This window comes from Oncorhynchus kisutch, linkage group LG17 (assembly GCF_002021735.2).
Source record: "Oncorhynchus kisutch isolate 150728-3 linkage group LG17, Okis_V2, whole genome shotgun sequence".
Classification (NCBI taxonomy): Eukaryota; Metazoa; Chordata; class Actinopteri; order Salmoniformes; family Salmonidae; genus Oncorhynchus; species Oncorhynchus kisutch.
The window spans coordinates 37,815,345-37,838,921 of NC_034190.2; the positions used below are offsets into that span (position 1 = coordinate 37,815,345).

Genomic DNA, 23,577 nt, shown 5'->3' on the forward strand with positions numbered 1-23,577 from the left:
GAAGGAAAGCATGGTTGAATAATTAACTATTCAACAAATCCCAAGAACTCTGTCAAAAACCAGATTAAGGTTCAAACTCAAAGACATAAATGGAATGTTACATTAAATCACCAAAACTTTTTAGCAATCTATGCCAAAATTGGAACCACATTCTCTGGTGTGTCTGGGCTGCTTGATATTCATTGAGTTGTAGGAAAAGCAACACTGCTGAAACAAATGACAGTGGATCCATTTGTAAAATTTTAATAAATTGTATTAAATGACAAAACAACGTACATTTTGTATAAAAGCAGACTTCAATACTACTCGGAAGTCAGCTGTCGGTAACTTTTTCAATTACTTAACAAGTTGACAGTATCATGGTAGAGTACTGTGAAATGAATTGTTCAGTATGTATTTGGCACAGCATGTGGTGAGCGTAACTGGCATTTCATAGCATGCTGTAGTGCCACTTATGTCTCATGGCAAAGAGGCATAGCAATATTATAGTTTAAAAAAATACTGTACGTATGGGTCTTACACAGAAGACACCTTTTTCAGTCATTTATATCAGATACGTGGACAAAGTTAAGGCTCGATTACCACACAAACAATAACTGCACAAATTCATACGAAATGTAAGAGTGTAGAAATGGAGAAATACATGCACCAAGCCGCAGGGGAAGCCTAGAAGTTTCCTAGCATGGCAAGCCCAGGGTCAGTATCCAATTCTGGGCAGGTCTCCAGTCGAGCGAGCCTGCTCTGCTCCAAGGCGATGGCCTCCGCTGAGTGTTTGCATTTCTCTGATCCACACTGGCAGGTGAAGTATTTACTCTTGATGTCCCAGAAGCGGTCTCCATAATCAAACCTGTGCAAACAGAACATTGTAATTCTAGGCTGAGAATTTAATCAATGTACGTCAATATCATAAATCAGTGGAATAAACAATATACTCAGGCAATTTTATTTCTGGTGCAAGAGAAGTGATACATGGAATAGATGCTACGGTTACTGAAAAAGTAGTGCCAAATCATGTTCCACTCTGCTTTCCTAAGGCAGCATCAACACCACTCCACTGGGCGTCCATTTTGTGTCTGTGGCTCAGATCCAAAGTGTGTGGGGGTGAATCCTCTCACCCAAGCTCCTGTCCTGTCAGTATGTCTCGGGAGCTGAAGAAGGCGATGCGGGGGAAGCGCAGGTCCTGGTGCAGCATGAACACCCGCACTGGGATGATGTTGGGGTCGCACAGGTGGTTGATGAAGCGGCTGATGTTACCGTAGTAACGGGCATCGATGCAGTACACCTCCCCGTCCTTTAGAGGGAAGGAGAGAGGGATGGTGATGTACTTAGTTGCATTGGTAAATCAGTGGTCTGTTTAAACTTCTGTGTCTAAATGACAAATCAAAACCTGTTGTATTCAGTACATGTGATAAATACAATTTCATGTTTTGTTTTTTTTCATGTGTAATCCCCTATGGGAGAAAAAACAGATGAGGTACCTTGTTGTCCAGGTCAAAGAGGTAGGAGTCATCTTCCCTTACATCTGCCTCTGCATCAGAGATCAGTTCTCCTACATATCTGTGCGGAGAGAAATGTTACTTCCAACAAGACAATTAACTAATTGATAGAACTGGCAAGACACATTAGATTGGCTAATCATACTAATTTCCTTTAAATAACCATACACACACTTACTCGCAGATGAAGCTGCCTTGGGGAATGTCCTGTAGAGCCCGAACTCCCCATCCCATCTTCTCTGTTCGGTACAACTGGAGACGCACCCTAAGACCGAGAAAGTATACAAGTGAGATTGTACCAGGACCCAGACAGTAAGATTAACATTTGAGTCATTTAGCAGACACTCTTATCCAGAGTGACTTACAGTAGAAAGTGCTTACATTTTTCATACCAGAGTGCGCATACATTTTCACACTGGACCCCTGTGGGAATCGAACTCACAACACAGGCATTGAATGCGTCATGCCGTACAAACTGAGCTACACGGGACAATGTAAATGTCGACCACAACAGCAGACAATGTCATGAAGCAGCATTACCTAAACTCAGTGCAGGGGACCCGAAGGGGTGCACGTTTAGTTTTTTGCCCTAGCGTTACACCGCTGATTCAAATAAATCAAAGCTTGATGATTAGTTGGTTATTTAAAAAACAGCTGTATAGTGCTAGGGCAAAAAACGAAACTTGCCACCCTTGGGGTCACCAGGGCAGCGTTTGTGAAACCCTTTCATAAGGTCTGCAGAGATAAACAAAAAAAAAAAGTGTTTGAGTAAGAGATGAGGGTAGTCATAGTGCCTTCCGAAAGTATTCAGACCCCTTGACTTATTCCACGTTGTTACATCCTGAATTCAAAATGGATTAAAAAAATGTTTTATTCCCCCTCACCCATTGTCACACAATACCCTTTAATGACAAAGTGAAAACAGGTTCAGAGATATTTTGAAAATGTATTAAATTATAGAAATATCTAATTTACAAAAGTATTCACACACCCCTTTGCCATGACACTCAAAACTGAGCTCAGGTGCATCCAATTTCCTTAGATCATCATTGAGATGTCACTACACCTGTGGCCAATTGATTTTTTTGGACCCGATTTAGAAACATTACCCATCTATACAAAAAACTATACCATGAAGTCCAAGGAACTGGCCGTAGATCTCCAAGATAGGGTTATATGTCTCATCACAATTCTTTAAAGAGAGTTTAACGTTTCCAAGAGCACAGAGGTCTCCATCATTGGGAAATAGAAAAAAATATGGAACTACCCAGGCTCTGCCTAGAGCTGGCCGTCCGATCAAACTGAGCAACCGGGCAAGAAGGACCTTGGTCAGAGAGGTGACCAAGAACCCAATGACCACTGACAGAACTACAGAGTTCTCTACAGCACTTCCCCAATCTTGGCTTTATGGGAGAGTGACCAAACGGAAGCCACTCCTGAGAAAAGGCACACGACAGCACACCTGGAGTTTGCAAAAAGGCACGTGAACGACTCAGATCATAAGGCAAAAGATTCTGTGATCTGATGAGACAAATCTAACTTTTGTCACAAAGCGCTATGTCTGTAGAAAACCAGGCACAGCTCATCACCCGTCTAACACCATCCCTACTGTGAAGCATGGTGGTGGCATCATGCTATGGGGATGCTTTTCAGCAGAAGGGACTGGGAGACTGGTAAGGAGAGAGGGAACAATGAATGGAGCCAAATCCTTGATGAGAACCTGCTTTAGAGTGCAAATGGCATTAGACTTGAGCAAAGATCTACGTTCCAACAGGAACCCCAACCATAAAGCCAAAGAAACACTGCAATTGCATCTGAACAAGAAAGTCCTTGAGTTGCCCTGCCAAAGCCCAGACTTGAATCCCATTGAAAATCTGTGGAAAGACTTGAAGATTGCTGTTCACCGCCACTCCCCGTCAAATGTTTTTAATTTTATTTATTATATTTCGTCTGACCGCTGCAACTCCCCAACAGGCTTGGCAGAGGTGAAGGTGGAGTCATGCGTTCTCCGAAATATGACCCGCCTCACCGCGCTCCTTAACACCTGCCAGCTTAACCCGGAAGCCAGCCGCACCAATGTGTCGGCGGAAACACCATTCAACTGGGGACCGGGGTCAGCCCACAGGCACCCGGCCCGCCACAAGCAGTCGATAGAGCGTGATGAGCCAAGTAAAGCCCCACCGACTAAACCCTCCCCTAATCCGGATGACGTTGGGCCAATTGTGCGCCATCCTATGGTACTCCCGGCCACGACCAGTTGTGGCACAGCCCGGTAATGAAACCAGTTCTGTAGTAACGCCTCTGGCACTGCAATGCCAGTGCCTTAGAACGCTGCGCCACTCCCCATCTAATTTAACAGAGCTTGAGAAATTCTGCAAGGAAGAATGGGAGAAAATCTACAAATCCAGATGTGCCAAGCTGATACAGACATACCCAAGACGATTAAAAGTTGTAATCACCAGAGCTTGAAGAACTTTGAAAAGAATAAATGGGCAAATGTACAATCCAGGTGTGGAAAGCTCCTACTTACCAAGAAAGACTCACAGCTGTAATCGCTGCCAAACTCAGGGGTGTGAATACTTATGTAAATTAGATAACCGTATTTCATTTTCAATGATGGGGTAGTGTGTGTACATTGGTGAGAAGAAAAAAAATGGTATTTAATCAATTTTGAATCCCGGCTGTAACAACAAAATGTGGAATAAGTCACGAGGTATGAATAATTTCTGAAGGCACTGTATCTAAAATAGTTCTAATTTGATTTCAAAGTGTACAGTGGTGTAGTAACAGCTCTTACTTGATGCCCGCCTGCACCACTCTGTTCTTGCAGGTGCGGTAGCAGGAGCAAGCCAGGTTACATTCAAATATGAGAGGCGGTTCGATCTTATTGAACTCCTGGAGCAACCGGTGGTCCTGGTAAACACAGAAAACACATAGTATCTTATGTTTGTCTTTCACCTGACGAACTCGATACTTAAAAACAACTATAAACATGTCCTCCACAAATGGTAGTGTCCCCCCTCGGGACAATTAGTGAAAACAAATTAAGCTCACTCTCGCGCCCCACTTGGGCATCTCAGTGCAATTTTATAAATGCCAGATCTCTATGGCAAGACATCATTCACCCATGTTTGTCAAAATCAGGCCAGTGGTGTCAGATATTGGTGTGTGACTACCGTATGTATGGAGACAGATCCATAGTCCCCCCAACGATTATTGTAGGGGACAAAAATGATGTTTTAGCCTTCCACCGTGAAATTAGAAATAAACTAAAGACAAAAAGGACAGAGCCCCCCAAATTACCTCGCCAGTCTTTTGAGAGAGATGGCTTGGTGACCACTTGGAAAGTAAATTCTGTCTCGTATGACTGCTGGGTGTATCACTAACCATGATCAAAAAAGGCAACAGTAAACAGTAAGCATGTAGTCCCCCACAAATAATGCAGTGCCCCCCTTGTAGTTTTGTAAATGCCAGATGTCTATGGCAAGACACATCATTCACCCAAGTTCTGTTAAATAAAGTGGTGTCTGAAACATCACGTGGGTTAGCTAGACTCATAACCCTGAGCATGTGACACAAATTTCAGCACTGAGTCAAACAGATCAAGAGAAACATGTGTCCGTTAAAGAGCCACCATGTGGTCTATATGAATGCTCGTGCACATGTTGACAGTGTTCGCAACTTATACTAAATTGTGTTACAATACGAATATCCTATGAGTGATTTATATGCATTTGTGTGCCAGGCCACGCTCATGTGAATGTTTATTGGTCCATAGCAGCCATGTTGTTTTAGGTACTCTAAAGAAAATTGCATTGTGAGACCTTTGTCAATGGAGGCCACATACACTATATATATAAAAGTATGTGGACACCCCTTCCAATTAGTGGATTCAGCTATCTCAGCCAGCCCTGTTGCTGACAGCTGTATAAAATCGAGCACACCGCCATGCAATCTCCATAGACAAACATTGGCAGTAGAACAGCCATACTTAAGAGTTCAGTGACTTTCAACATGGCACTGCCACCTTTCCAACAAGTGAGTTTGTCAAATTTCTGCCCTGCTAGAGCTGTCCCGGTCAACTGTAAGTGCTGTTTTTGTGAAGTGGAAGCGTCTAGGACCAACAATGGCTAAGCCGCAAAGTGCTAGGCCACACAGGCCAGAACGGGACCGCTGAGTGCTGAAGTGCGTAGGATGTAAAAGTCATCTGTCCTTGGTTACTACACTCACTAGCAAGTTCCAAGCTGCCTCTGGAAGCAACGTCTGCACAATAACTATTCGTCGTCAGCTTCATGAAATGGGTTTCCATAGCTGAGCAGCCACACACAAGCCTAAGATCATGCACAATGCCAATTGTCGGCTGGAGTGGTGTAAAGCTCGCCACCATTGGACTCTGAAGCAGTGGAAACGTGATCTCTGGAGTGATGGATCACGTTTCACCATTTGGAAGTCTGATGGACGCATCTGGATTTGGCAGATGCCAGGAGAATGCTACCTGCTCCAATACATAGTGCCAACTGTAAAGTTTGGTGGAGGAGGAATAATGGTCAAGGCTATTTTTCATAGTTCGGGCGAGGTCCCTTAGTTCCAGTGAAGGGAAATCTTAACGCTACAGCATACAATGACATTTCAGATTAATCTGTGCTTGCAACTTTGTGGTAAAAGTTTGGGGAAGGCCCTTTCCTGTTTCAGCATGACAATGCCCCAGTACACGAAGCGAGGTCCATACAGAAATGGTTTGTCGCGATCGATATGGAAGAACTTGACTGGCCTGCACAGAGCCCTGACCTCAACCCCATCGAACACTTTTAGGATGAATTGGAACGCCGACTGCAAAGCCAAGCCTAATCGCCCAACATCAGTGCCTGACCTCACTAATGCCCGTGGATGAATGGAAGTAATTCCCCACAGCAATGTTCCAACATCTAGTGGAAAGCCTTCCCAGAAGAGGGGAGGCTGTTACAGCAGAAAAGGGGGACCAACTCTATATGAACGCCCATGATTTTGGAATGAGATTTGACGAGCATGTGTCCACATACTTTTGGTCGTGTAGTGTATCAAGTTTCGTGCAGATCGGTCATTCAGTGCCAGAAGAGTAGCGTTTAAGAATTTTCACAAAATTCAAAATGGGGGAAGATCTATCATGGCGGACCATATGGGTCCCTGAGGCAAATGTGCTCCTTGTGAGGAGAGGGACCTATGTACTGAATTTCATGACTTTATTTCAAACAGAATATGGGGCGTAACCTTTAAAAGTTAGCATTTTCAATCTCTTGTTATAGCCCCACCATCTGGCCAATCAGTCTAATTTTGTATATTCCAGATCTCTGTGGCAAGACGCATCATTCAAAGTTTCGTCAAAGTCAGACCAGTGCTGTCTGAGATATCGCGTGTGACTAATGTACGAGAGTACAGACGGAGACAGATCCACAGTTCAAAAATATCTGAAATTTGAAAAATGAGAGCAAACTCTCTCTGAAAACCCAGGATATTAACAAGGTTCTAGTTCTTATCAGTTTTCTTAATCAAATATAAAACTTTAACACCAAAGTTCACAGCTAGAATGGCTGAATACTTTTATATCCAAATAAAGTGGGATATAAAATAAATAATTTGTCACTAACCTTGTCGTACCAGCAGCGGATACTGAGCTGTCCACACAGACAGTTGCTGGAGGAGCAGTCCTCTGTGCAGCTGCAGTGCTGAGGGACAGACACAGATTTATAGAAAGGCAAGATGCATGTATGATCAATGATAATTATCATGTGTATCATCTAAAAGGTGTGTGGTGTTACTGTACCTACTGTTAATGTACCTGTAAGTGTGTGATGTTGCGGTCGATGTTCATGGCTGAAGTCTCACAGTTCTCTGAAACATACTTGTAGTCTGAGGGACATCCCTCATCATCCACTGCGTTCACACAGGGGATAGGCACGTTCTCATACCCCTGGGCTACGTCACTGCTGATGATCTTCTCTGTACGAAGCATACGATTGGCTATCCCCCTCCGCAGCTTCCTGTTTATCTGGAGTGACACCCAAACGGGCGAATCGGAACGCGCCAGAGAAAGAGGGGTGTCCCCTTCCCTGTTCATGATGTCGATGTCTGCCCCCCTAGAGAGGAAGAGCCTGTAGAGAGGGAATAAGCAAACAAAGGTGTTAAAGTTGCCGTTAGGCACAGATTACCCTTCCCATATCCTTACAACCATCATGGGCGCAAAATGCTCAAATGACTTTAGATCAATACCTATGGACAAATTCCTTCTATTTGAAATTACCAGACTATAGGAGTGACTCGGGCTGTAGCAGTCAGCCAGTGATTGTCAAGCAAATAACTGCTGGTCTCACAGTAATTGACCATTAATTAACAAAAACACATTTAGCATCTCCTGGCTTCCACACACAGCCTACAAGCTGATGCAGAACTTCTGAACATCTATATATTAAAAAGTCTAATAAATCCATGTAATATAGCCTACACCATCACAATTAAAATCGGCAGGTAGCCTAGTGGTTAGAGCGTTGGGCCAGTAACCGAAAAGTTTCTAGTTCGAATTCCCGAGCAGACAAGGTAAAAATCTGTCATTCTGCCCCTGAACAAGGCAGTTAACCCACTGTTCCTAGGCAGTCATTGTAAATAAGAATTTGTTCTTAACAGACTTGCCTAAAGGTAAAATAAAAAAAGTAGATTATTTATTTTAGACAGGTCTAAAGAAAATGTAGTTTTTTCCAAAGAACAGAATAGCATACACTGTGTTATTCTTGCTTAGGCCCTGATCTGGCTATGCTTAATTTAGAGTTAAATATGTAACTTTAGTTGTTATACAAATGTTGGCCTATATGTTTTGATGTTTAATACATTCCAAGGCTACATGATGTAACAAATTATGATTTGAAAAAAGTTGCATGAAAGGCATGAGCTCTGCCTTGTTTTTTTGCGCAGGCTGTACACACTTCATCAGTCTATCACTCACAATTTGACAAGCACTTGATAATGCCTCAAATTTCCCGGCTGTATGGCTATAATCCCCCTAAAAAGAAATCCATGCCTTTTGTGGCCATAATTATAATTCCCTTCTCCCCGCAGCATGCCGAAGCGTCTCTCACTCACATGGTTATTAGTCACATGATCAGGTCGTTCTCACAGGCTACAAATGAAGACAGACACATTGGACTTAACTGCGCAAGTCCTTATCCAATTCCCGAGGAGCATATTGAAGATATCGGAACAACTGTCCACATTTACTTTTTGTCAGTCAACATGAGCAGGCCTAACAAACAGCAAAAGCACTAGCCTATGTCAACCTACTATTACCCATAGTACAAAAGTTGACCTATTCTACTCAGTGCAATTAATATTTTAAACATAGTCCGGGGTCAGTTGTGGGATGCGATAGATCCCAAATGAATACAATCACTAGCATAAAAAAAAACAGTTTTAAGCATTGAGCCTGACCCAACAGGTGAGAACGTTGATCTTAAAATGTTGATTGCAGCCTCCCTGGTGACGCAGTGGTCTAAGGCACAGCAGTGCTATCTGTGCCACTAACGATTCTGTGTTCGAGTCCAGGCTCTGTCGCAGCCGGCAATGACCGGGAGGCCCATGGGGCGGTGCACAATTGGCCCAGCATCGTCCAGGTTAGAGAGGGTTTGGCCGGCAGGGATATCCTTGTCTCATCACACACTAGCGACTCCTGTGGCGGGCCGGGCGCAGTGCACGCTGACACAGTCACCAGGTGCTTCTGGGTTGAATGGGCATTGTGTCAAGAAGCAGTGCAGCTTGGTTGGGTTGTGTTTTGGAGGACGCATGGCTCTCGACTGTCGCCTCTCCCGAGTCCGTACGGGAGTTGCAGCAATGAGACAAGACTAACTACTACCAATTGGATACCACGAAATTGGGGAGAAAAAAAAAGGGTGAAAAATAAAAATAATAAATTGATAAACTATTAGGCTATCACATTATAAGCGCAAATGTTCCATTAGCAGGAAACCACCATTATCAAAAGTGATTGCAAAGGCAATTAAGCATATAATGCTTTTATAATAAAAAGTCGCATTTTTATGGGGAAAAGAATCTTCCCCAAACTTGAAACTCACGCACTGCTTATATTTGCCAGATAATCCGCTTTACAGTGGGTGTAGAGCCTAATGTGCTTAATTTTAAGAAGTTAATTGGCCACTTTAGTTGTGATAAACTTTACCAAAAAATATAGGCTATGGGCTAGGCTACAAGAGGTATGCAACTATGATTTGAAAAAGTTAACAAAAAAGCATCAGCTGTTTGCCTTAAGCTGGTCATCATTCACAAGTGATCGTGTGATGTGTGATTTGCATTGATGTCAGAGTGATTAGAGGGACAATAGAGTGGTGAGTACCAGGCGTTAGCAAGTTTGGTAGGCTACTAATGACCATCAGCAGCATCAGAGCTTGGAGAGGCTTAATTACCGTGACTAAACGGTCACATGGAATTTGACTGGCATCATGACTCGTGACCGCCAGCGTGGCGGTAATACAGTCACCGTAACAGCCATAGGAGTGACCGATGGATGCGATTGACAGGGTATTGGTCTACTCACGTTACACAATCGAGGAAGCCCTCCCTGGAAGCGATGTGTAGGGGAGTGTCCCCGTGCATGTTGACAGAAGACAGTGGGCAGCCGGCGTTCAGCACCATCTCTGCTATCGTCACACAGCCTGCGAAGGACGCCCAGTGGAGACACGCGTTCATCTCCTAATAGAGAGAGCGAGAAGATTATTTTTATCATCCCAGAGGGACTTGCATCACAATAAATTAATGGATAGAAAGAAAAAGGTATGGATTGGAGTACTTACAACCAAATTGACCTCTACCTTCAATAAATCAAGTATGAAGAAGCAAATGCTGTCGTTTCAAGGATTTGTGACTTGCCGTGCCTACAAATCCTCCACATCCTCCTTCAAAATCAGATTGGCCATTGCATGCCCATACGTTGTTATAACCAGGGAAGAAAGCCTAACCTTGTCTTTGAGGGTGACGTCAGCCCCCCTGTTAAGCAGTGCTCTGATGACCTTGATGTGCTTGTGCTCTGCAGCCCAGATGATAGGAGTCCAGCCTCCACTATCCTGAGAGGGGAATTCAACACATTGACTCAGAGGGTTAGGGGACTGGACTATACAGTGGTACTCAAGCCAAATGCCTAACACAAGTGCTATGGTTCAATACAACGAGAAATGATACATGGGACTGGAAGATAGATTAAACATACATGTTTATTCTGGTGGTAATAGTTAACTCTGTCTATTGACTAATTAAGAACTACAGGTAACTAGCATTGCCAAGTGACACATGATACAGTATCTGTTATTGAGTACATTGAATGATTGCTATACCTACAAAGGAGGGTGTTAGTGCGACGCAGAGTGAACGGGTACTACACTGCAGAGACCCACATAATATACACAGGGATAGATTTGTAAAAAAAAACACAAAAAGAACAGAAGGTTACAACTTAATATCAAATAAAGATAATATAATTGTCTTCATCTGCACATGCATATTCAATCAAAATAAAGATGTTTAATTAGCAGCAAAAAAATGTTAAAGCACTTCTCAGAAAACAGACTATGTGGTCATTGGACATGATGCAGTGAGAAGTATGCAGTCGACAAAGAGTGTCAGACTGATAAAACACACACTGACTTGTTGGTTGTTGCCACCCTGTCTTAGAGCCCAAGAGTGTTCCTCTCTCGCTCTTTCCCACCTGTGCATTGATGTCCACCTGTCCCGTCTCCAACAAAAGGGTGACAATGTCCAGACTGCCCAGTTTGGCAGCGTGGTGGAGACCAGTGTAGCCATCTTCTTCCTGGAGAGCAGAGAAGGGGGAGAAGAGAGGGGAGAGGGAAGAGGAAAAGAGAGTGAAGTAAGGGAGAAAGAAAATGGAAAAAACAGAATAGTTGGGGAGAGGGGGGGGGGGGCAAAGAGAGGAAAAGCCAATAGGAGAGGTGAATTTAAAAAAAAAGATAATCTTCACATTTTAATATTGTCAGAAGGTGAGAATTTGATTGCAATCAAGATTGTATTAACATGAAACCTACAGGTCCTAGCTCCAGTTACTCTATAATAGATCCTACTGTTGACTTCTGAGGTGACTCAAGGTGATGATCAAATTCTTTCAGGTTTAAATCCTTTACGGCTCATGTTACTAGAGCCGCTACTAGTGTTAGCTGACCAGCTTTGGTGTAGGGGCTGTTTACCAGGCACTCACAATGTGATAGACGCAGGCTCCACTCTGGACCAGGTACCTGGTCACCTCCACATGGTTGTTGACGATGGCCTCCAGGAGAGGGGTCCTCATGGATTTGTCTTGGATGTCCAGTTTAGCACCTGCCTGTAAATAGACAAGAAAATTATTTGAGCACTCTGGTGAATAATAACTGTATGAGTGACACACTGATCCATTTTGGGGGGAATAAGAGTAAAAGGAGTCACTTCTATCATTGAACATAAAAATAAAGAGCAGGGTTGTAGTTATTTGGGCACACCGTAGCAAAACATTCGCAACAGAAAATGTAAGCAAGCATTTCTTATTGGACAAGTTCAGGTAGTCCCTCCCCGATTCAGTCGGTTTTCTTCAGTTTGGAGCCTAATGAATATTACCCAGTTGTATTGATTGAAGTGCAAAAGTTGTTCACCTGCACCAGCATGTAGCAGACCTCCAGCAAGCCTCTCTGGGCGGCAACGTGGAGAGCACAGCGTCTGTTCTGGGAGTCAGCCTGGTAGGCTGGGTCTATGCCCTCCACTGAACCAAACAGAGAGAGTAAGTGGAGTTCAGGGGTTATTAGCAGCAGTAGGGGTCAAAATCGTCTCATTCCTTCATTTATGTGAAAGAACAGTGGACAACAAGAGTTTCCAGAGCAGATGAAGGAGCGATGAGAGCAAGCCACTTTAGACAAAATATGCAATCAGATCAGGAATGTCTATTTAATCGAACAGTAAAATACGAACAAAGGACTCCTTATGACACTTACTGAGCATGAGCAGAACCCTCTGCACCTCACCCTGCTTGGCAGCTGGATAGAGCTGGCGGGGGTGGAACCTCAGCTTCTTCCTCCTGACCAATCACAAACAAGAATCACCACGTGAGAACAGCTCCTATCAGAACTCTGTGTAAAATGCATCTCTCCCTCATTCCTATTCCTTGGAATAATCACTGGATCCAACACAAATACATTTCCCCTACATAGCTTTCCACAATTCAGTCAGTTCAGCAAATTTTGAATTTCAACAAAAGGAGGAAAAATTGATGTATTTTCAAAGCATTCAAACAAGACCCAAGTCTAGCCGTAAACAATTCCCATCAATCATTGATTTGCAACAGATAATTCTATTCTAGAAGACTTAGACTATTATTAATCTATTTTATTATTTTGTCTCACTTCTCAGTGTCCTGGGTGAGAATGGCTTTCTGCAGCGCCGCCCTACTGGGCCCAGGGGGAAGTGCACTGGGACAGACTGGCTTCCCATTGGGCAGACAGAGGGAGGGTCCCACACTGTCCACTCCCCCCTCGCCTGGGGGGGCTGCGTTGACAGTCCCTGCTGCCAGAGCGGTTTGGGGGGGGCGCTGATCCTGGTCTCTCTTTACCACCCCACGCATCCTCGCACTGACAGATCAAGAAGACAAAGAGAGAGGGAGTAAAAAAAGGCTGCAATGATTAGGGTGGTGTGAATAACAATTATTTCCATACGAGTTATCAAACAATAGACTCACAGGCACAAGCTCAAATCAATCAATTATCCACAAATACACAACAAGCAGAGCAAAACCACCCAATTATTGCACTCCAGCCAACACTTAGTAATTTCACATATCTTTATCTCCCCCTTTCTCCTCACCTGATAGGACCCACCGGCCTCTTCCCGTTCTTCAGCGGCCATGTGGAGGCCACCAGAGAGAGGTCAGAGGGGATGGGGGCTGGGAGGGACAGTGTGGTGGTGGACGAGGCGGAAGTGGTGACCACAGTGGCCACGGATGCTGGGGGTGGGATGGTGACCTCTTGGGCCTCCGAGGCATCCTCGCCACAGTGGGGGCAGAAGAGCATGCCTGTGCCCATGCCCCTGCCCCTTCCAGCCCCCAGCACTGTCACACAGCCCCGGTGAAAGCGGTGGGCGATGCGCTGGTCCGGACAGCACTCTAGGAAGGTGCCCTGGGAAAATCAGAGGGGGAGGGGTGTAAGGCCACGTCAAACATATACCGTACACGCACAGACTTATAATGCATCTCATGTATCTGCAGTGGTCTCTCCGTCTCCTCTCCATCTTTACAGATTTGAAAACACAAGCTAGGTCTAAGGTGAATACAATATGGAGGTTTTCTACTTAGGGCTGTTGCGGTGACTGTATTACTGCCACAATGTCAGTCACGAGTCATGAAGGCAGTCAAATTCCACATGACCGCTTAGTCACGGTAATTAGGCTTCTCCAAACTCTAATGCTGCTGCTGTTCATTAGTAGCCTACCAAACTTGCCTACTGCCTGGTACTCCGCACTCTATCGTCCCTCTAATCACTCTGACATCGATGCAAATCTAATCGAAAATCTAATCATGAGCTCATGTTGCGCAGCATTTCTATAGGCTATGCAATTGTAGGAGAAAACAGAGTGATGGTCTCTATTAAAAAGAGGAGGTTCCCACCAGTTTTCTCAAGGCTAGGTCTACTATGTTTATTTCTCAAATTTCCTCATATTAAGCACAAGTGTAGTCTACCTGGCTGGCACAAAAAAAAAAAAACAAGGAAAAGCATCCTCCATTGGCTATTTAAGTGCATAGATGACATGTATGTTTTCCCGCTGCCCCGGTTTCGATACAGGTGCATGAGAATGGTCCATTCTAAATAAAATAAAAAATGTCACATATATTATTTAGTATATGTAAAGCCAAGATTAAATCAAGAACAGTCTGATGGGTGACAATATTAGCCCATCACTTGTGAATTATATATTAACACTTGTGAATGATGCCCAGTATAAGAAACAATGCATTTTTTGCAACTTTTTCAAATCATTGTCACACACATCATTTAGCCTAGCCCATAAGGCTATATGTTTTAATAAGATTTGTATCACAACTAAAGTGACCAAATAACTTCAGAAAATTAAGCACATTAATCTGCTTTTCAAGGGGTGTTGAGCATAACTGGCATACATAAGCAGTGCGTGAGTTTCAAGTTTGGGGAAGATAATTTTCACGATAAAAAGCACCCTTATAATAAAAGCATTACATGTATAATTGCATTTGCAGTCACTTTTAATTATGCCATTTCCGCTAATGGAACATTCTCGCTTATAGCAATGTGAACATTGCTGCGCTTATAATGTGAAGAAATAGCCTAATAGTTTATCAACAATTTAAGCTAAACATTCTGATCTTTTGCATAAGCCACATTGCATAAAGTTTTTTTGATGCTAGTGGTTGTATTCATTTGGGATCTATCGCATCCCACAACTGTCCCAGACTATGTTTGGAATATTTACTTCTCGCACAGAATAGGTCAACTTCTGTACTATGGGGGATAGTAGATTGACATAGGCTAGTGCTTTTGCTGTTCGTTAGGCCTACTCATCTTGTTGGCTGACAAAGTAAATATCTTCAATTTGCACTTTGGAATTGGATAAGGACGCACGCTGTTGCGTCCCCGATGTGTCAGTCTTTACTTGTAGCCTGTGAGAAAGACCCGATCAGTGACAGAGCCATGTGAGTGAGAGGCGCTTCGGATTGCACAGCACACTCAGGGAGAAGGGCACGATTTCTTTTAGGGTGCATTAAGGCCCCAAAGGGGATGCCACCGTGAAATTCGAGGAATTATCAAATTGTGAATCAAGAACAGTCAAATTGTGAATGAGAGACTAGTGGGTGTTTACAGCCTGCGCAAAAAAAACTAAGCAGAGCTCATGCCTTTCAAGCAACTTTTTTCAAATCATCATTAGCGTCTCATCATGTAGCCTTACAATGTATAAAAAAATCAAAACATGTAGCCCAACGTTTGTAGAACAACTAAAGTTACATTAAAAACTAAATTAAGAATATAGGAATAGCAATTTCTTTGTTAACCACTCAACACAGAATAGCCGCATGTGCGCACTCCCTTTTCAGCTTTGTTCAATTGTATTCTTCATACTATAAAATAATATAATTCCAGGGAATTATAAACTAATCTTGCCTGCTAAATGAATTTGTGTAGCCCACAGCCATATGGCATAGCCACATCAGGACAACTCAGAGTATGCTATTCTGTTCTTCTGAAATAGACATTTTCTCCATATCATGCTTCTTTAAACCTGTCTAAAATAAATAATGGATTCATTGTGAAGGTGCAGGCTATATTACTTGGATTTATTATACTTTTTTAAATTGCTTGTAGGCGGTGTATGGAAACCAGGAGATGCTAAATGTGTTTATGTTAATTAACAGTCAATTACCGTGAGACCGACAGTTATTTGCTTGACAATCACCAGCTGACGAAATTGTGACTGCCACAGCCCTATGTCTACTTGGAATTTCTTTTCACATCCAGTTCTTTGACATCAGATAGTATGTTTGATTGTGGGTGGCGGCACAAAACCTTACTGCGATACAGAAGTATCCACATCCAGGGCAGCAGTGATGTTTGACCATATGTGACCGATGGTTTTCGCACAGCACAATGAGGGAAACCCGACTGGACGGCCGCATGGTCTCCCCCTTCTGAATGATATTGGTACAGCCCACCAGCTGCGAAAGACAAGAGGGAGAGGAAAGTGAAACATTTAATGGGGTAAGTAAATAGTGAGTCATATGTTAATTCCAAATGAGATGGAAAAGCTTACCGTGTTGCCCCTATATTCATTTAGCAGCGACTCTCAAAAAATGGCCGCCACACCCAAAGATATGATACAATAGATAAATGGAGCTATATATGTTTTAATAATATAATCTTTGAGAACTAACATTCACCAGAATAAAAACTAGACAGTCAGGGAGAATCTAAATTTCAAAAAAATGTCATGACATTGATTTTGTTATAACATTTGAGTCACTTAGATAGCATAAGAACACGGCATAAGCCATAATAAAATGTTCAGAATTGTAGGAAATTTACTTTAAAACAGCAACATTTTGTATCTATTTGACAAATCAACTGTAAATGTAGGTGTTCCTCAAGGTTCCGTTTTAGGACCACTATTGTTTTCACTATATATTTTACCTCTTGGGGATGTCATTCGAAAACATAATGTTAACTTTCACTGCTATGCGGATGACACACAGCTGTACATTTCAATGAAACATGGTGAAGCCCAAAATTTCCCTCGCTAGAAGACTGTGTTTCAGACATAAGGAAGTGGATGGCTGCAAACTTTCTACAAAACAGAGATGCTTGTTCTAGGTCCCAAGAAACAAAGAGATCTTCTGTTGAATCTGACAATTAATCTTGATGGTTCTACAGTCGTCTCAAATAAAACTGAAGGACCTCGGCGTTAACTGGACCCTGATCTCTCTTTTGACGAACATATCAAGACCACTTCAAGGACAGCTTTTTTCCATCTACGTAACATTGCAAAAATCAGAAACTTTCTGTCCAAAAATGATGCAGAAAAATGAATCCATGCTTGTGTTACTCCTAAGTTACACTACTGCAATGCTCTACTTTCCGGCTACCCGGATAAAGCACTAAATAAACTTCAGTTAGTGCTAAATACGGCTGCTAGAATCCTGACTAGAACCAAAAAAAATGGATCATATTACTCCAGTGCTAGTCTCCCTACACTGGCTTCCTGTTCAGGCAAGGGCTGATTTCAAGGTTTTACTGCTAACCTACAAAGCATTACATGGGCTTGCTCCTACCCATCTTTCGAATTTGTCCTGCCATACATACTGTACCTACACGTACGCTACGGTCACAAGACGCAGGCCGCCCAATTGTCCCTAGAATTTCGAAGCAAACAGCTGGAGGCAGGGCTTTCTCCTATAGAGCTCCATTTTTATGGAATGGTCTGACTACCTATGTGAGAGACGCAAACTCGGTCTCAACCTTTAAGTCTTTACTGAAGACTCATCTCTTCAGTGGGTCGTACAATTGAGTGTAGTCTGGCCCAGGAGTGTGAAGGTGAACGGAAAGGCTCTGGAGCAACGAACCACCCTTGTTGTCTCTGCCTGGCCGGTTCCCCCCTCTCCACTGGGATTCTCTGCCTCTAACCCTATTACAGGGGCTGAGTCACTGGCTTACTGGTGCTCTTTCATGCCGTCCCTAGGAGGGGTGCGTCACTTGAGTGGGTTGAGTCACTGACGTGATCTTCCTGTCTGGGTTGGCGCCCCCCCCCCTTGGGTTGTGCCGTAGCGGAGATCTTTGTGGGCTATACTAGGCCTTGTCTCAGGATGGTAAGTTGGTAGTTGAAGGTATCCCTCTAGTGGGGTGGGGGCTGTGCTTTGGCAAAGTGGGTGGGGTTATATCCTGCCTGTTTGGCCCTGTCCGGGGGTATCATCGGATGGGGCCACAGTGTCTCCTGACCCCTCCTGTCTCAGCCTCCAGTATTTATGCTGCAGTAGTTTGTGTGTCGGGGGGGCTAGGGTCAGTTTGTTATATCTGGAGTACTTCTCCGGTCTTATCCGGTGTCCTGTGTGAATTCAAGTATGCTCTCTCTAATTCTCTCTTTCTTTCTCTCTCTCAGAGGACATGAGCCCCAGGACAATGCCTCAGGACTACTTGGCATGATGACTCTTTGCTGTCCCCAGTCCACCTGGCCGTGCTGCTGCTCCAGTTTCAACTGTTCTGCCTGTGGCTATGGAACCCTGACCTGTTCACCGGACGTGCTACCTGTCCCAGACCTGCTGTTTTCAACTCTCTAGAGACAGCAGGAGAGGTAGAGATACTCCTAATGATCGGCTATGAAAAGCCAACTGACATTTAATCCGGAGGTGCTGACTTGCTGCACCCTCGACAACTACTGTGATTATTATTTGACCATGCTGGTCATTTATGAACATTTGAAGATGGCCATGTTCTGTTATAATCTCCACCCGGCACAGCCAGAAGAGGACTGGCCACCCCTCATAGCCTGGTTCCTCTCTAGGTTTCTTCCTAGGTTTTGGCCTTTCTGGGGAGTTTTTCCTTGCCACTGTGCTTCTACACCTGCATTGCTTGCTGTTTGGGGTTTTAGGCTGGGTTTCTGTACAGCACTTTGAGATATCAGCTGATGTCAGAAGGGCTATAGAAATACATTTGATTTGATTTATGTGCAGTCGGAGCCCCCCCTCCACACCGACTTGGCCACCACAGCTGATAAAAATCCTAGGGAAAACACAGCTTCACAGAGTCTACATGTGCATAGCCACACACAAACCTCTCCGTTCACGCTTTCTGTGGCCATGCAGAGTCTGTTGGGCTGTCTGCTGGCGCTGTCTACGCGTGGTGCCTCCATCCTGCAGCTACACAGAGGCAGCTCCTCCAGACGCTCCGTCTCCCCAGCGTCACTGCCTTCTACACAGACATTCAGATATGACATTCCCTCATCGGTGTCATATGGTACTACTCACTGTAGCAGATAATCAGTGCTATTCACTGAGAACCAAATTGTGGCATTAGTTATGTACGCAAATCATGTGTTCACAAGACCTTAATAGGAGATTTGTGTCAAAGTTACAGGACGCATACGTCAAGCTAGGATTTGACCCTGAGAGACCACTGATAAAGACTTGCAGATTGTGTATTGTGTGCGAATACAGTCTACCCACCGTGGTGAGGTGAGAGTGTTAGGTTGTCTGTTGCCACGATGTCCAGGGAGCCCAAGGCAACCTCTGTGTACTCGCAGGAGCCACCAAAAGTAGCTGCTGCCGACACTGCTGGAAGTTACAACAGACATTAATAATTTACAATCAAATAGCCACTGTGATGATAATGATAGTGGCGATGATACGACTATTTATACAAATGAATAGATCTCCCTGTCACTCACCTCTTCCTGCCTCTGCTCCTTCGGCTCTCTCTCTCCCTTTGCCTCGCCCTGGGCGAGTCCATGGCGAATCACTGCTCCCTTCATTCCTCTGGCCCTGCCTCTGTGGGTCCGACTCTGAGCTCTTGAGGACAAAGAGGGTTTGGTTGACCGGCAGAGGAACAATGCTTTGACCAAATAAAAATTATGTTCCAGCAAGTGAATCTTATGAAACACATGTTGCCTAAAACTGCCTGGTAAATGATTGTAGCTTCCAACTCTGACATAGGACCAGTAAAACTACTCACATGATCTGACATGTTACCAGATGCATCTGCATCTCTTTCATGTAGCCTTTCCTCTAGTCCACCATCTTCAGACTGTAATAGGAAAAATGGAAGGTACAGATATGGAAAAAGAGCAACATACAGTTTCCTTGTATCTACTAAAAACTGTGGCTATTCAGCAATAACCCTTTAACTGGTACACCAAGAGAAAAATATCAGAAAAACATTATCTATATTTAGCCTCAGTATAGACCATATATGAAAAATGTGTTTGGACGACTTAAACTTCGATAATTAATGCATCACAAACATCCCAACCAGCCGGTTGCCCAATACTAATTTTGTATTAGAATTTGCAGAGAATTTTAAATAATCTCAAAAATGATACATTATGTCTGCTTCATTTACTTATAAGTGGAAGATTGGCCTAGTTAAATGAGGACTTGATATCAAATATTAAAATACATTTGTGTGTCAAAATATGAATATTAGAATGCATGTATGCATTTATAGTTTATATGCTTAGAGTACCAGAACAATTACAATGAAACATATTGAAGATAACAGGCAGACAGTGAATACTGATATGGATTTGAAAAGGTTTTTGTATTTGAACAGCCTAAAAATCCCATAACAATATTTCTCCACTTTCCATTGTCACAAGCTTTGACTTAATATCATTCCTTTAAAATGGGCAACTCAACTGCTTAATAGAGCATATTTTTCAAGAGTTCCTAAAATTGTAAAAAAAATCAATTTTAAAAAACATAGTAATTTAATCATTCTTAACTTATGTTTTAGAGGTAAATAATGTAATTTCCCATTTTCTACACAATTAGTACCAACAATTATGGTAAATGAGGTTCAGTTTAGCTCACGTTCACATCCTGGTTTTCAACCATCTTTGAACGAGTGTTTCAAAAAACATGGCAGTCCGATAATGAAAACCACACGATTTTACTAAATGGCATTGGTTGAGATGATAAAACATGCCTAACAAAATAAATATGTTACACTTAGTTTAAAATTGGTTGTCAAAAGGACCTCGCCTGGTTGAGCTGCCTGTTAAAGGGTTAATTAGCCTCGGACCTTGCAGTCGGAGAAGGCTGGGTCCGTGTCATCTCTTGCATAGGGGTTATAGAGAAGAAACTCGTTCTCATCTGCATCCTCCAGCCAACTGTCACGCCGTCTCGCCGCCTCTCGGAGTACATGATCTCCCTGAAATTCAAGTAACAAAAACAAAACGTTAGGTCAGGGCCACTACTTAATATCTCAGCATGAGACCCATTATAAGCAACCATTATCTTCATTCTCTAATAAAGCACTGACACACCCCTGTCCAGTCTTTACCTTCTGCTCTGTGCCTATAGCGATTTCTGCCTGGACCAACCTTCTCCTTTTTGCTGCTGCCGAGTAAGAGACAAAAATAACGTGCCAGGATTCAAACTCAACAGTAAGTAATCTTACATACAAACATTAAAAAAAAGATTCACCCATTTGAAAATGTTCTATTACATTCGTGCATCTCTGATTCTCGGGGAAAAACACATCGTACCGGCTATATTTCTGCCTGCTTAAACAGTGAATAGCTCAGATACACATGAAATGACCCTGGGAATCAATAGAACATCGCTCAAATACGATATAACATTCAAAATGGGTAAATCTTTCATTCAAGTCAATCTAAATGTATACAATATTTCAACATTGACCAGTATCACTGTCTGTCGCGAAGCTGGTCGTGGGGTCTGTGGGGTTGACTGGCACGATTGGTGACTCGATGCACCTCATCTGAAAGGCAACAACTCAATGGATCAGATGGTCATGAAGGGGATAATGTGACAGGAATAAAATTACTTCCGAATGGTAAAATACTCTGATTTTCAACATACTAACTCAAACATAAGATATGCCTTTTTTGATTGACATCACTGTATAAGTGGCTATCCTAAAAAATATAGCACTACTACCAGCAATCGTCTTAGAAGACTCACCTGTGTTGGTGGAGGTCTGTTCATAGTCTTGCGAGCACGGTGTATCTTTACTGTCTGGACAGGGACAGGAGGCGGAGAGGAGGATGAGGGAGGTGGCAGGAGAGCTTTACTTCCAGGACCAAAAACACTCATCTTTGCTTTGCCAGAAGGAGAGGAAGTGGAGGAGGAGATTGAAGAGGAAGATGTGGATGGAAGGCTCTTCGCTGCATGTCCTGTGGGGGGATAAATGAAGGAATAGATTAAACCAAATTATGAAAACGAAGGAAGAGAAAGAACTGACAAAGAGATCAATCTTTACCTGCAAGGGTTCTGACTGACACAGAAGAGGATGTTGTTGATAGTCGTTCGCTCTCCTCCCCGTTTTTCGAACCATCTCCCTGAATCTCCTGAAATAGCGCCTGTGACAGCCTCCCACCCATGGGCTCGGTCTCCTTGGTAACCACTGCTGTGTCAGTACTTGCATCACCTAGGAAACATTCAAAGCCTCTGCATCAATATGCACAGCATAAACAGGGTTTCTATAAAAGTTGTGTATATGTCTGTATGTATGATTATAGTCAGATATGTCTAAATCTATACATTCTCAATGTACATCCATACCTTCATCCGACTGGCTTGAGAGTCTCACTTCAGGATCAGTTTCCAATGCATCACTTTCAGACAACTCCTAACATTTAGAAAACCAAATACCAGAGCAGAGCCACATATATCATGCAGATGAAGAAGAATTTTGAATTTATTTGATGTGCAAAAGTTGCAGATCACATTCCAAATCATATACTGAATGAATGAATTAATGCAACCGTAACGAGACAGATTTTAATATCCACAACAGTTAGAAGTGTTGTCTATATCCTCCAGAGGTTGTGTTGACATTGTAGTGAGTGACACTGGAAAATGCACGCACGCGTAGAAATTAATATATTCCTATTGTATGCACGAGCCTAATAGCTGGCTACTGAAGTTGAATGTGAAACATTTTAGGACCAAATGTTGGACACTCAATCTCCACAAAACGCATTGCAAAATGTAGTAATATTTGCGATTAATATTTAATTGTGACCCTTTACCTAATCTTTCAGAGCCCTTTTCTAGCTATGTGGCTAGCTAGCTAATTGTTCAAGGAGGGCTGCCTTTATGCTAGCAGAATGCAAGGAACAAGACTTTGCTAGCAAAACAACAAACAAATTGCTTGTAAAGATCGCATTTCAGGTATGCATCTTCAAGGTATTGAATAACTGGCAAATATGCAAAGTCCATAGCCATTGTAAACTAGCTAGTTAGCTAAATAAAGCTAATATTTCTTTACCTTGGACGTTTTCTCAGATGCCGACATGTTTCCAATAAAATTTGACGTATTTTACGTGGTGTGCGTAAACGTCCTTTCTCCGCCCCTTGGTTCACTGATTGGCGGAGCTGAATGAACAAGTTCCAAGTCAGTTTGCCAAACTCGTAAAAGGGATGCTTACTGGAAAAGTATGGAGCCAGATTCCTGCCAAAAGGTTGAACGTGCGGATCGTAAGAAAAGCCATACCTAAATTGTTAGGATTGTAAGAAAAGCCATTCGTGAAACATGAAAGTAAACGTTCAATTTCATCTGTGAACATACAAACACCATGTTACGATTACAGACAACATTTTAGACTTGAGCAAATCTTGTGTTGCAATTTTGATGTACAATAATACCTTTCAGAGTTTTGGCAGTTTCATCTCACCAACAAACAAAAAAACATACACCAAACGGTTCGGTAGCTAATATAATGGATTTGTTTGCCAGCGCAAGTCTCAGTTGGGCTTGACAATCTGGACCCTCTATTTCTGAAACTATCCGCCGCCATTGTTGCAACCCCTATTACCAGC

General features: G+C 43.0%; 1 protein-coding gene across 5 annotated transcripts; it reads right to left on the reverse strand.

Moving 5' to 3' along the window:
• Positions 1–217: 217 nt before the first annotated feature.
• Positions 218–23,130, reverse strand: LOC109907615 (histone-lysine N-methyltransferase EHMT2). Of its 5 annotated transcripts, none has more exons than XM_020505689.2 (27): positions 23,027–23,130; positions 22,318–22,384; positions 22,016–22,183; positions 21,718–21,929; positions 21,436–21,514; positions 21,074–21,126; positions 20,813–20,941; positions 19,745–19,816; positions 19,461–19,581; positions 19,240–19,347; positions 18,849–18,985; positions 16,099–16,242; positions 13,368–13,678; positions 12,911–13,135; positions 12,503–12,585; positions 12,167–12,273; positions 11,740–11,862; positions 11,236–11,337; positions 10,493–10,597; positions 10,072–10,226; positions 7,312–7,624; positions 7,121–7,198; positions 4,294–4,409; positions 1,675–1,761; positions 1,479–1,557; positions 1,116–1,291; positions 218–847 (listed from the first exon to the last, which is right to left on the reverse strand). In XM_020505689.2, the coding sequence occupies exons 1-27, from the start codon at positions 23,051–23,053 to the stop codon at positions 667–669; spliced, it is 3,558 nt and encodes a 1,185-aa protein (XP_020361278.1). In that variant the 5' UTR covers positions 23,054–23,130; the 3' UTR covers positions 218–666. The 5 variants fall into 5 exon arrangements, with proteins under 5 accessions (XP_020361278.1, XP_020361276.1, XP_020361279.1 ...); XM_020505687.2 differs by having other exon boundaries at positions 19,240–19,344; positions 21,074–21,129; XM_020505690.2 differs by having other exon boundaries at positions 18,849–18,982; positions 21,074–21,129.
• Between the last annotated feature and the right edge of the window lie 447 nt (positions 23,131–23,577).